This window comes from Podarcis liolepis, assembly GCF_965112155.1.
Source record: "Podarcis liolepis genome assembly, chromosome: 13".
In the NCBI taxonomy this organism is placed as follows: Eukaryota; Metazoa; Chordata; class Lepidosauria; order Squamata; family Lacertidae; genus Podarcis; species Podarcis liolepis.
In genome coordinates this window covers 33,596,762-33,609,665 of record NC_139573.1, presented here as the reverse complement: position 1 = coordinate 33,609,665, position 12,904 = coordinate 33,596,762, and the positions used below count along the sequence as shown (strand labels likewise).

Sequence of the window (12,904 nt, the reverse complement as noted above, 5' to 3'; positions counted from 1 at the left end):
TGAAGCAGCTACAGTTTGGAAATCTCCATAGCAACCGTTCGGAACTAGTGTCAAGGTCGTCCTGGCAACAAGTCCTGGGAGCGGGTAGGGGAGAAACGGCCTTGGCAGCAGGAGCAGCAGCTTGGAGGTTGCCTAGCAACGGGTGGGAAGTCGCGGGATCTCCTCAGCAACAGGCAGAGAGGGTGTTGTGGGATTCCCTTTAGGAAGGCGTGGAAGGCTTCCGTGGTCTTCCCTTGAAAGTGGCCGTGCGGCAACTGCGGGAGGGGAGAGAGGAGGGTGATTTTTGGGGGTGGCGCAGTGCCCTTTCGGGCAAGAGCTCGCAGCAGGATTCTGCCTAGAAAGGAAAGTGCATGCATTGGGGTATGTTTCTCCTGAGGGATGTTAGGCGGCTTGCGGGGCATCCTTTGCAAAGCCTCAAAGGCTTGAGAAGAGGGTCTTCCGAGAGGGGGCACCCCACTCCGAAGGACGCCTTAAGCACACCTGGAGTGGGGGGTCTTGAGGAAGGGTCTCAGCTGTAGCGAGAGACGGGGCGGGAGTCTCGGTGAGATTTTATTTTTTTTAGAAGCAACAGCTTGGCGCATTTAGTGGGGTTGATGGAGAAGGTCCTGAAGTTTTCCCTTAGCAACAACAAGCGAGGGCTGCTGGGAAACAAAAACATCCGCCTTTAGCTTCTATGAAACCATTGTGGAGCAGAAAGAGAGCGCGCGCGCGCAACCCGTTGCTAATAACCAGGAGGTTTCTTTTTAATTTGTCAGACTTCATAAGGGAAAAAAATAGGTTCCTTCTCCTTTAAACCTCCCCACCGCCCACCCAAGGAGGAGCTATGCTTCCCATCCCATAATGCTCGGCTTCTATTTGCCGCACACCCCTCAAGATGGCTGCTGTTACTCGCTGGTGCAAAAGGTTTTGCAAAACCGGTAAGGGCAAGATCGATGTTGGAGAAGTTTTGTTCTCCTGCAGTTACTGGTTGCTAATAGCTGCCCCTTTCACGCGTTGCATTTTCTCCCCTTCAGCCTCGTGGGGATTCAGTGCCCTACATCTCGCCCTGTTGAAATCCAGAATCTTAATAATTTTCTTCCCACCCCACCATCCGAGATCCAGCATGTGACATTTCTGGGGTGGTCTTTTTTTTCCTTAATTGGACAGACACTGTGGCGTGTCCAGTCATTCATTTCAAGGCTAATAAGGTGTTGCAGAACTAAAGGCAGCTGCATCGATTCTTTAAACCCGTGCAGCGCTCGAAGGACTCTTGTGGGGAGAGCTAGGCTCAAAGTTCCCATAAATTCGGGTTTCGACCCCAACCCAGCCTGGCCTTTCCACAAATGCGTGATCGAATTTGTTGTGGCAAGGGAAATTACCCAGTCTGGCACTGAAGGGGAAGTGAAGTTGGTGGGCATGCAGATTGCGCTAGCATAGAATTATGGGGTCCTCTAGTCCAAGTCCCTGCAATGCAGGAATCTTTGGCAGAAAATAAATTTAGTTCGGTCTGTTAAAATGCATCATCTGTCATTTGTCATTCTTGTGAAATGTATTATTGGCCATTGGAATGTTTGTTGACTATGGTAACAATCTGGAGAAACTCTGCCCATATTGGGTTTCCTACTGAGGCACCCAAAATGCAAACTGTCTATAAAAAATATGAATGGGAGGCAGTCCTAAATTCTTTGTGCCTTCCTTACCACTTTGTTCCTTGCTATAAATTATATACTCAGAATTTACATTTACCATATTTTTCCATGTATAAGACGAGCTTTTTTGACCGAAAAATGAGGTTCAAAATTTAGGGTCGTCTTATATACGGTAGTGCTGGGGTGGGGACGACGGGCCAATTGCCACTTAAAATCTCGGGCTCGGGCTTCATTCCGGCGGTTGAGCGATTTCCGGCATTGGCTACTTGATTGTTGGGGAGGAATGCCGAAAATCGCTCACCTGCCGGAACGCAGCACACAACCGTTCGCATCTCAGAAACCACCTCTCAGCTGCCTGATCGCCACCAGCGGCCACCAATCATACTCCCACTTGCTGCGACAAGGGCAGCTGTCTGTTGGCTGCTGCAGTGGCAATCGAGAGGGCTAATGGCAGTGATCGGGCAGCTGATAGGTGGTTTCTGAAATGCAAGCAGTTGTGTGTTGTGTTCTGGCAGGTGAGTGAATTTTGGCATTCCTCCCCAAATAACCCCCCCCAAAAGCTCAGTCCCCCCTATTTTCTAATACAGTCATACCTCGGGATGAATACGCTTCGGGTTAGGCAAATTCGGGTTGCGCTCCGCGGCGACCCGGAAGTAATGGAGCGCGTTACTTCCGGGTTTCACCCCACGCGCATGCACAGACCGTCAAAATGATGTCACACGCATGCGCAGAAGCGCCGAAACGTGACACGCGCAGACACAGGTTACGTTCGCTTCAGGATGCGAACGGGGCTCCGGAATGGATCCCGTTCGCGTCCCGAGGTACCACTGTATAGAGGTCATCTTATACATGGGGGCATCTTATATACGGAAAAGTACGGTACATTAGGAATAGACTGTACTGTTATCCCTCCAGGCCATTAACATTTGGTAAACCCCCCACTCAAGCTGTGCTAAGAATTCCTGTGTGCAGACACATTCAAAATTGTGCTTTTGAACCTGTTTCAGCTCATCTCTGACGCTGAGTTACCAGAGCTGCATGCAATACTTTAACTATAGGCACACTATAAATATGTAGAACAGCATTCGGATGCTTCTTTGTGCCTTTAATTTTCCCGCCTTCTGCTGTAATCTGTAATTTAGCTGGCTTGCATGAGTCACAAAGCTTTCTACTCTGTAAGTGTCTATTAATGTTGCTGCCTGTTTCTGGAGCACTAGCTTGGAATGTGTGGATTAGTATGTGGAGTGGCAACACCTGAGGAAGTGAACACTAGGATTCTATGCTTCCCCTTAGCTCAGTTTTTTATGGTTGGAAAGGATGGGATTACACAGTATGAGAGGCCGCAGAATGTCCTACATTTGGGGGTTGTGTCTTGGGGGGCCTAGCCATTCTGATTGTTCTGCTTTTCCATTGCTCCAGACTGGCTGCCCACCCTTCAGCTTATTCGCCATGGCTCCAAAGCCGTCACTCGCCACTGGAGACCTATGCATTTTGTGCGTCAGAAGCTGATGGAGGTGACAAAATACATCCCACCAAAGCCTTTGATCCCAGAGAGGTGCATCAAACCCCAAGTGAAACAAGTTGAAGAGGTAACAACACCACACAGCCTTCTGCGCTGATTGTTACTGTCTAAACTCTATGGTGCAGAGCCCTCAAAATCATAGAGTAGGCTCTCTGCCCTTCTTTATCCGTGTTTTTGCCAATTGCAGCAGGGCTGTTATGAACTCTGAATGCAAATGATGTTTGATGTTCCGCTCTTTTCCTGAATCTTCCCTGTATTCCTTTCAGTGCCTGCTGAAGACATTATTATATAGACAAGCCTACCCCACCTACTCTGACGTTTAGAAAGTTTTAGGCAGTTTTATTTGTTTTAGTCTACTTTGCCGTGGTTTTAATGTTCTGTATGTTTTAAATTACGGTTGTAAACTTTTGGTGATAATTTTATTGCTTTATCTGTTAACTGCTTTGAGGTTTTTCAACAATATAGCTGTGTGTGTGTGTGTGTGTGTGTGTGCGCGCACACACACACACACAAATACACAAACACACACAGTGGTACCTCAGAGGTCGAACAGAATCCGTTCCAGAAGTCCATTCGACAAACATTTGGAAACCAAGGTGCGGCTTCCAATTGGCTGCAGGAAGCTTCTGCAGCCAATTGGAAGCCACGGAAGTCACGTCAAAAGTTTGTGTTCCAAATAATGTTTGCAAACTGAACACTCATTTCCAGGTTTGTGGCATTTGGGAGCCAAAACTTTCGACTCGCAAGGTGTTTGGGATCCAAGGTACGAGAGAGAGAGAGTGTGTGTGTGTTTGTGTACACACACACACACACACACACACACACACCTTTTGAGTCCAATTCCAGTGTGCTCCTTTTAACCTAAAAGCCCCCAAAGAACTTGATTCAGAAACTGCATCTTCAGTCATGTTCCACCATGATATTTAAGTCACCAGAGAAAACTCTGATTATTGCCATGCTCGTAGATCCACAACCTTCTATGTAGTGAAGTTCTTCCTATAGAAGTTCTTGCCCGATAGAGCGTCTCTAACTAGCATCTAGGTCTTAAGCATCTATCTTTCCTCTACGTTGTTTAGTTTCATTAGATTAAAATTTGTTGCGTAGTTTTTTCTTTTAAAACTATTTTTTTGCATCTTTTGCATGTATTCGAACTGTTTTTCCCCCTTCATGGTTTTATACCTACCAGAGCCCTATGGAATAGAGATGTAGTACAGAAATTTTAGATAAATATGTTGTCGCCATGTCAAGAAGCATTACTGGTATCTACTGCACTAACTAAAGAGCTGTTTTCTGCAGGAGATTGACCAGAATTGGAGGCTGATGGTTTATCAGAAGTGCTGTAACAACTGCCTTCTTTCCATTGCCTTTGGTGCTACGCTACGGGGTGCAGACTTGAAAATCTCAGCTTTCATATTCTTTAAAACAAATTTTCAGCTCTTGTGACAATGAAGATAGGATTGATATTGTGTGGCTGATGCCTGGAAACTTAGAAGACAGAAATGCTCTGATCTGCCAAGTCCTCCTCCTCAGTCCTTTCCTCCCTTGTGAAAGATGACTTGGTGGGCAGAATCACTGGCAAGCCTTGTCACTTTGGCTCTTAACTGTTTGCCCCAAGTGAAGGATTGGAGGTACACAAAACAGGTCATTGAATTGTTGTTCTGGAAAATGAAGTCCTTGAAAAAGGACTCACTTGCAAAGAATCCTCTTTAAGGGCTTGAATTGAAGGAACTGCTTAGAGTAATGCAAAGGTGTCTTATTACCTAATGGAATTCACTCTCCTATGACAAACAATTACTGAAACTTTCCTCATTGCTATGTGATACAGGGAAGGCTGCTCATCACTCTAAAGTTGGTTTCTGTAACTCACAAATATATATTTTATAAGAGTTTGCAGTACAGAAGTAAATAAATAGTAATGAGTGATAATCACTATAGCAGGTTTTGCACATGTTACCTGTGTAGCCTGGATATAGCTCAGTTGGTTAAGAGTGTAGTGCTGATAACGCCAAGGTTGCAGGTTCGATCCCCATCTGGGGCAGCTTCATATGCCTGCATTGCAGGGGGTTGGACTATATGATCCTTAGGGTCCCTTCCAACTCTGTGATTCTTTGAAGTCACAGGGATAAACCTTCATAACACGAAAACTTTCTAATGGAGTTCAGGCTTGAATGAAAACATTTCATTTGGTTTTAATGCTTCACTAGGTATGCACAGAGCATGGGAATGCCCTGGTCCCTGGGCAGGGTAAGTAGATCTAAATCAGTTGCTTAAATCATCAGGAACACAATGTCAATTTAAACCACTGATTAAAATCAAGTTTAATCTAATTCATTTGTTTTCTGAACAGGCATGTATACTGCTTGGTATTGCTGTTCAATTTGCAACTGAACAGAACCTTTATGTTACCTACAGAGATAACTCAAAACCTCTGCACTCTGCCTGCCTTTCGCAGCACAGGATTTACATCTGTGTAGCTTTTGACATCTTTGTGGCTTTTCAGTGTGGTGTAGTGCTTAAGAGTGGTGGACTCGTAATCTAGTGATCTGGGTTCAATTCCCCGCTCCTCCACATGCAGCTGCTGGGTGACCTTGGGCTAGTCACACTTCTCTGAAGTCTCTCAGCCCCACACACCTCACAGAGTGTTTGTTGTGGGGGAGGAAGGGAAAGGAGATTGTTAGCCGCTTTGAGACTCCTTCGGGTAGTGATAAAGCGGGATATCAAATCCAAACTCCTCCTCCTCCTCCTCCTCCTCCTCCTCCTCCTCCTCCTCCTTCTTCACTCTTTTCAAATCTAATGGCAGCAAACAAAATTTCTCGCCTTCCCCAGGAAAATGGCTACCTGAAGCTGTTGCGTCGAGATGTCGAACAAGCATTCCACGAGAGTAAAATGATCGCTATCTGCCAGTACAACCAAGTTCCTGCAAATGACATGGTACTCATGGGGTATCGACTGCGGAAGTACAACATCCATGTCAAATACTTCCCCAATGAGGTACAGTTACATGCAAACAGTTCTTTTAGGAATAGAGAGGGCAACGTGCCTTAGAGCAGTGTTTCCCAACCGGTGTTCCGCGGCACACTAGTGTGCCGTGAGACACCGGCTGGTGTGCCGTGGGAGGAAGGCGGGCGAGTCGGGCGGTGAGAGGCGGCGGCGGCGGCGAGGATCCGCGTCGAGCCGGGGGCGGCTCCGCGGTGCTGGTGCCGAGCGGCGGGGCAGCGCGCGCAAAAGGGAGGAGCGCGAGACAGCGGAGGAGGAGGAGGCCGGCATGTCCGGGCAGCAGCAGCAACAACAGCAGCAGCAACTCCCGCCGCCGCCCCCTCCTCCGCCCGCTATCGCCGCCGCCGCCTCAGCTGCCCTCGCTCTGCTGCCTCCTCCCACCCCGGCAAGGGGGAGGGAAAAAACTTTCGCTTTTGTGCGTCCCTCCCGGCGTGACGCTGCGCGCTGACGTCACGGGGCGGGGCTTTAATGGTGGTGTGCCGCGAGATTTTTTTCCGGCTAACAGGTGTGCCGTTGCCCAAAAACGTTTGGGAAACACTGCCTTAGAGCATGTTGCCTCATTTTTCCCCAAGCAATTTTCCGTATCCTGTGAAAGCAAAACTTAATCAGAGCTAAGCTTTGACATGCAAATTTGCTGTATCGGATATATAAAATGCTGCATGAGGTGCCTATATTCATTGATATCTTGACAGACTTTGTATCTGGGCAGCAGATTAACAGAAACTGTTGTTGCTTAGGCATTTCATTAGAAAGCACCAATTTCCAGCAAGCTTTGTCCTGTGAAATTTTGAGACCCTTTTGGAGACGTCTGCTCAGAAACAACAACATCCAAGGAATTTTGAGTGAAGCGGAAATTTTGATTTGGCTGGCACAATTCCCTAGAGGGGCTTCTCGTCCCTTGCCCAATGTATAGCAGCAATTTATCAAATAGCCATTAGAGTTTGATAAGTCCGCTGGCTCAGTCCAGTCCTACAGTATACTAGCCCAACTACTTCTCTCAGTCCCCTGTATTTTCTGCCCCATATCCCCCTAACTAGATTCAGCCTTTCCTTCAACTGAAGGTTGCCTTATAGCTAGTGGTGCCAGACCGCAACCCAGAGACCCTTCATGGTCCTTTACAAGTTCCAACGCAATAAGAGAGGTTGTAGTTACAGCATCACTTAACTCTTTTTTTTTTAAGAAAATCTTTATTAATTTTCATAGACAAATATACTTGAAATACATAACATATAATACAGAAAACAATACAAATGAATAAAAACAACGAAATAAGAAAAGATAGAAATAACAAGCATAAACAAATACAATATATTACACTTACATGACAAATTAAAACATATAACTTCCAATAATACTCATTATACTACTTATATTATCTGTATTCACTTAACTCTTATTTCTTGACTTGTAAATCAAAACTGGAGTCCTGCCCCGGTTCAGCAGGTATTTTCCCCATGTTTATTTGGTTCTTTGCTTCACCTTTCCAGGTCATGATACCCTTTCTTTCGGAATCCAAATATAAGAATCTCCTCCCTCTCTTTGTGGGGCGCAACCTCCTACTGATGAGTCCGGAAACGAGGGCACAGGAAATGCTGCGAGTCCTGAGGGGTGTGCCACAGATCAATCTCCTAGGTAAATGTTGAAAGATGGATAGCTAAATTCTGTGTTATCAAATGGATTCTGAAATGAGAACCAGGTCATGAGTTGAGGTATGCTGGAATGCAGATTTCCATCTGGATATTGAGGCAGTACTTGATTCACAACTCTTGTTGATTTAGCAAGCATCGAAGCATCCCAATGGAATTTTATTATCAATTAAAACAGACTTCACAGGCTGGTAAATAGAGAGGCAAATGCAGCCTAATGCTCATCTCTGTACTATAACTTCCTAAAAGATTACGTCACATGCTGACTTTTGTAATATTATTAAATAGTTTTAAGCATCAAAGTGAATACAAAAGGCAGTTGTGGCGCAGTCCCTATTCAAAAGGCTTATCTTTGGCAATCGCTTGTAGCCGAGTAAGATTGTCTTCCATGAACACGGTTTTAATAGTGAGTGTGTAAGTGATTGTGGAGGCCAATTCTGGATCCACACATCCTTCCACAGTGGGGACATAGGTTTCCAGGCGGGACTTGATCCCGGTGAGGGTTTGTCAAGCGTGCCTTCCTCTTAGCACATTTCGCCCTTTCGTCCTGAGTTCAAGCACCTTCAAAGTCCATGACACCTTTGGTAAAGGCAGTTCTCCAATTGGAGCGCTCACAGGCCAGTGTTTCCCAGTTGTCTGGGTTTATACTACAATTTTTTTTAGATTTTTTAGATTTGCCTTGAGTCTTTAAACCTCTTCTGTTGACCACCAGCATTACGCTTTGTCGAGTTGCAGCTCGCACAACGCTTTCCATTTTTAAGTTCGGAAGAGAGTATATCATCTGTATTCAGCTAACAAGATAGGAGTTGGGGATAGAAATCAACGGGGGGGGGGGGTGCCAGCAACAACAAGCGTGGATGGCAGAGGGGTGAGTCAGGCAGCAATGAAGGAAAGGCTCTTGATAACAGAGGAAACCGGTGAACATAGAGCTACAGGGAGAGACCATAGAATGCTAAGGGAACCTGGCCCTGCAAATTGCCTGGATGTGAGACCACTTGGGAAACACGCAAAGTTCTTTGGAAAGAAGAGGTGGGTAAAAACTGAGACTCGGGTGCATGAACTTGAATGCCCTGTGCTAACCCAGCTGTGTCTGCCTGGGTACCGAGACTCAGCACACCATTACTCCAGGTTAGTCCATGAATTTCAGTGCACCTCCTTTGAGTAGGACGTCTTTGGATACAACCCTATGTTTCCTTTTAAAAATGATTGTCCTTTTTAAAAAACACTATTCAATCTACAACCAGTACTATAAAGTTTTGATTTGGCAACCCTCTTCCAAATCACTTTTTAAAAGTTTTTTATTTATACTTTTCAAATTTTTACATTTCATTAGATTTACAATCAATTGAACATTTCAAAATTTGAGTTCCTTCTCCCCCCCTTTCTGCGGTTCCTTAAATTTGTTTTTTTAATACCTTCTGCATATCCAAGTTCATTTAACTCGCTCATTTTATTATCTACTGTAAATATATACTCTTATAAAACTTCAGGTTATTAAAATAATCCTGCTATTGTTTTTATCTGTTTACAATTTATCTGTAAATATTCAATGAACCATTTCCATTCTTTTATAAAAAGTTTGTTATCTTGATTTCTTATTCTTCCAGTAAGTTTTGCCATTTCTGCATATTCCGTAAGTTTTTGTATCCATCCTTCCTTTTCTGGGACTTCTGCTTCTTTACACTTTTGGACAAGTAACATTCTTGCTGCTGTAGAAGCATACGTAAATAAATTACTATACAGTCTAGGTAGTTCAAAAAGTTCAAAAAGTTATTTTGAACATCCTTTTCAATTCATTATATATCATTTCCCAGTAATCTTTAACCTTACTACAAGACCACCACATATGATGAAAAGAACCTCTTTCTGTTTACATTTCCAACATTTGTTTGATTTAGATTTATACATTTTTGCCAGTTTACTTGGTGTTATATACAAACGATATATCATTTTCATATACTGTACTTTTCCGTCTATAAGACTCCCCCATGTATAAGATGCCCCCTATTTTGGGGGCTCAAATTTAAGAAATTGGGGGAGATGACACAGAGAGTTGTTGAGGTTTTTTTAGGGGGAATTGCTAAAAATAGTTCACCTGCTGGCATTGCAAAATCCGACTCTCCTCTGTCCTCTCACTGGCAGAAGCTGACAATCACCCACCCTGTTGCCACAGCGTCAGCCAATCAACACCACCCACTGACGCAGCAACCAATAACACGCACAATAGCCACTGATGGCAGTGGTAGCAACCAATCAAACGTCCACCCTATGGCATTATCCATGTATAAGACGACCCCCTTTTTCTATCATGATTTTCACAGAAAAATACCTAGTCTTGTACATGGAAAAATACAGTAATTTTCTCTTAAACTATAACATGCTGTAAATTTTATATCTATGTTCCACAATCGTTCCCAAGCTTCCATATCTATATTATGACTGATATCTGTCATCCCTTTTTTACTTTTAGTACTTCTGAATGTTACTGATGGTGCCTATTTTCTCATCCTTCCAGGAGCTTGTGTTGACAGCACCATCCTAAGCAAACAAGGTTTCACAAACTATGCCAAACTGCCGTCCATGGTGACTGCCCAAGGGGAGGTCGTGGGTGCCCTCTCTCTCATGACATCCCAGACTAGCACACTTCTACAACGCGGCCCTGTTCACTTGACGTCCTTGCTGGACCAGTATGTCAAACAGCAGAACTGTGAATCAGTTGAAGCAAAGGAGACAGGGACTCTGGACAAGTCAGAAGCCCTTTGATGAACTTTCTTCCCATTTCTGCTCATTGCTTCAGGCACAACTTGTATTCTGTTTGTTGGCATGTTTGTATCCTGGGTTGGGCAAAGTTGGATGGCTGAATTTTGTATATCAAGTGGATTTGGGAATGAGGACCAGATCATGAACGAGGTATATGCTGGAATGCAGATTTCCATCTGGATATTGAGGCAGTACGTGATTCACAACTCTCGTTGATTTAGCAGGCGTGAAAGCATCCCGATAGAAGTTTATTATCAATTAAAACAGACTTTGCAGGCTGATAAATAGAGAGGCAAAATGTTAAAGGCAGCCTAATGTTCATCTCTCTGGTACAGCTTCCTAAAAAATTATGTCACATGCTCACTGTTGTAATATTATTAAATATTTTTAAGCATCCTGCTGTGTGTGTCTTACTGTGTTGGGCTACAACTGGGATAAAGGTAAGCAGTGCACTGAATATAATCTGTGAAACCAAATAGGAGTTCTGTGAACTCAATGCATGCACATTTTATTAATAGGGTGTAACTCTAGTAAGTTGCTTTTGAGGCACTCCAGAGTGGATGAAAATGTCCACTTGCTCTTCCAGCAAGAATACCCCTTAATGGTTAATAGAAATGCTTGCTTACAAGATGTGCTTGTTGTATTGTTTTGGGAGGGGGAATGGGTGATAATGAAATGTTATTTATGTAATGTATTGTGTAATACTGGCCTTTCCGGGATAGAATCCAGGGCAGTTTACAAAAACTGAAACAGCAAAAACAGATAAAGAACATGAAATATGACTAAATAGATAGCAGACACATGATATAACAATATTTTAAAGTGCTAGGAAAAAAATGGATTTTTGCCAGGCTGGCACCAGTATCCAGCAAGCCTCCCACAACTGGATCCTATCTCTAGAACAGTGATGGCTAACCTGTGCCCTGAAGGCAGTATTTCACCTCCAGTGGGTGTTTTGTGGACTCTCACGAGCCCCACAAAATTTGCCTTTAAAAAACACACAAAAAACCTTTTAAAAAAATACTGACTGCTCCCATAGGATATGATACAGTGGTACCTCGGGTTATATACACTTCAGGTTACAGACTCTGCTAACCCAGAAATAGTACCTCAGATTAAGAACTTTGCTTCAGGATGAGAGCAGAAATCGTTCTCCGGCGGCAGCAGGAGGCCCCATTAGCTAAAGTGGTGCTTCAGGTTAAGAACGGACCTCCGGAATGAATTAAGTACTTAACCTGAGGTACCACTGTACTATGATACGATACTGCGATGCCAAAAGGTTTTTGTAGCCTCCAAACTTATTCCCTTAAAAAAAATTTTTTTTTTTTGCTTATTTCTCCCACTGTGATGCCAAACGTTTTTGGTGCCCTCCCCAATGCCATTAAAAATAAATAAATGTTAACACCTGATTTGGCACTTAGGCCATGCCCATTTGGTCACGTGGCTCCCAGATGGTTGGTCATGGGTCATTGCGGCCCTCAATCCCCAAAAGTTTATACACCCCCATTCTTGAGAATGAGTCGTACTTCAGATGAAACAGGGAACTGGAGGTTGGGGTTGGGGTTGGCAGGTGACTAGTCATCTAGTTAAGTCTATAGGCAGGATGTTGTGGAAGGAGTTGCTCCGTCAGGTGCTTGAATCTCAAGTGGTTTGGGGCTTTGAAAGCAGGCACCAGCACTTTGGATTGGGCTCTTTGACTGCCAGACTGCTATATTATTATTATTATTATTATTATTATTATTATTATTATTATTATTATTATTATTTTTCTACCCCACCCATCTGGCTGGGTTTCCCCAGCCACTCTGGGCAGCTTCCAACAAAAGATTAAAAAGACATTTAAACATCCATCATTAAAAACTTCCCTAAAGAGGGCTGCCTTCAGATGTCTTCTAAATGTCAGAGAGTTGTTTATTCCTTTGACATCTGATGGGAGGGCGTTCCACAGGGCGGGCGCCACTACCGAGAAGGCCCTCTGCCTGGTTCCCTGTAACTTCGCTTCTCACAGTGAGGGAACTGCCAGAAGGCCCTCGGAGCTGGACCTTAGTGTCCAGGTTGAATGATGGGGGTGGAGATGCTCCTTCAGGTATACTGCTCAACTTACAATTTCATAGAATCATAGAATTGTATAAATTTAACAAAAGCATTGCCTGCACCCTTTCAAGCCTATTGTCATAGCAGTAAAGGGTAGGAACTTGCTTTTTTAAAAAATAACGCGCTGAGTGAAAACAGAATTGGAGGCTGTTGAATGGGATGTGGGGTGTTGCCATGACTTTGACGTTTCTGGCCTTTGTGCATCCTTGATGTTGTTTCCATTTGAGCCTTTTGTGCCCTACCAGGAATGTACGGTT

General features: G+C 44.2%; 1 protein-coding gene across 1 annotated transcript; it reads left to right on the top strand.

The window, feature by feature from the left end:
* Window positions 1–472: 472 nt before the first annotated feature.
* Window positions 473–10,949, top strand: MRPL10 (mitochondrial ribosomal protein L10). Its single transcript, XM_083470278.1, has 5 exons — window positions 473–917; window positions 3,048–3,217; window positions 5,977–6,141; window positions 7,635–7,779; window positions 10,309–10,949. Exons 1-5 carry the CDS (start codon window positions 875–877, stop codon window positions 10,554–10,556), a joined length of 771 nt encoding a protein of 256 aa, XP_083326404.1. The 5' UTR covers window positions 473–874; the 3' UTR covers window positions 10,557–10,949.
* Window positions 10,950–12,904: the final 1,955 nt, after the last annotated feature.

Coding starts and splice junctions, on each gene's coding strand:
- MRPL10 (XM_083470278.1), top strand. CDS start 875: ATGGCTGCTGTTACTCGCTGGTGCAAAAGGTTTTGCAAAACCG. Junction 918..3,047: donor CAAAAGGTTTTGCAAAACCG/GTAAGGGCAAGA, acceptor CCATTGCTCCAG/ACTGGCTGCCCACCCTTCAG. Junction 6,142..7,634: donor TCAAATACTTCCCCAATGAG/GTACAGTTACAT, acceptor TCACCTTTCCAG/GTCATGATACCCTTTCTTTC.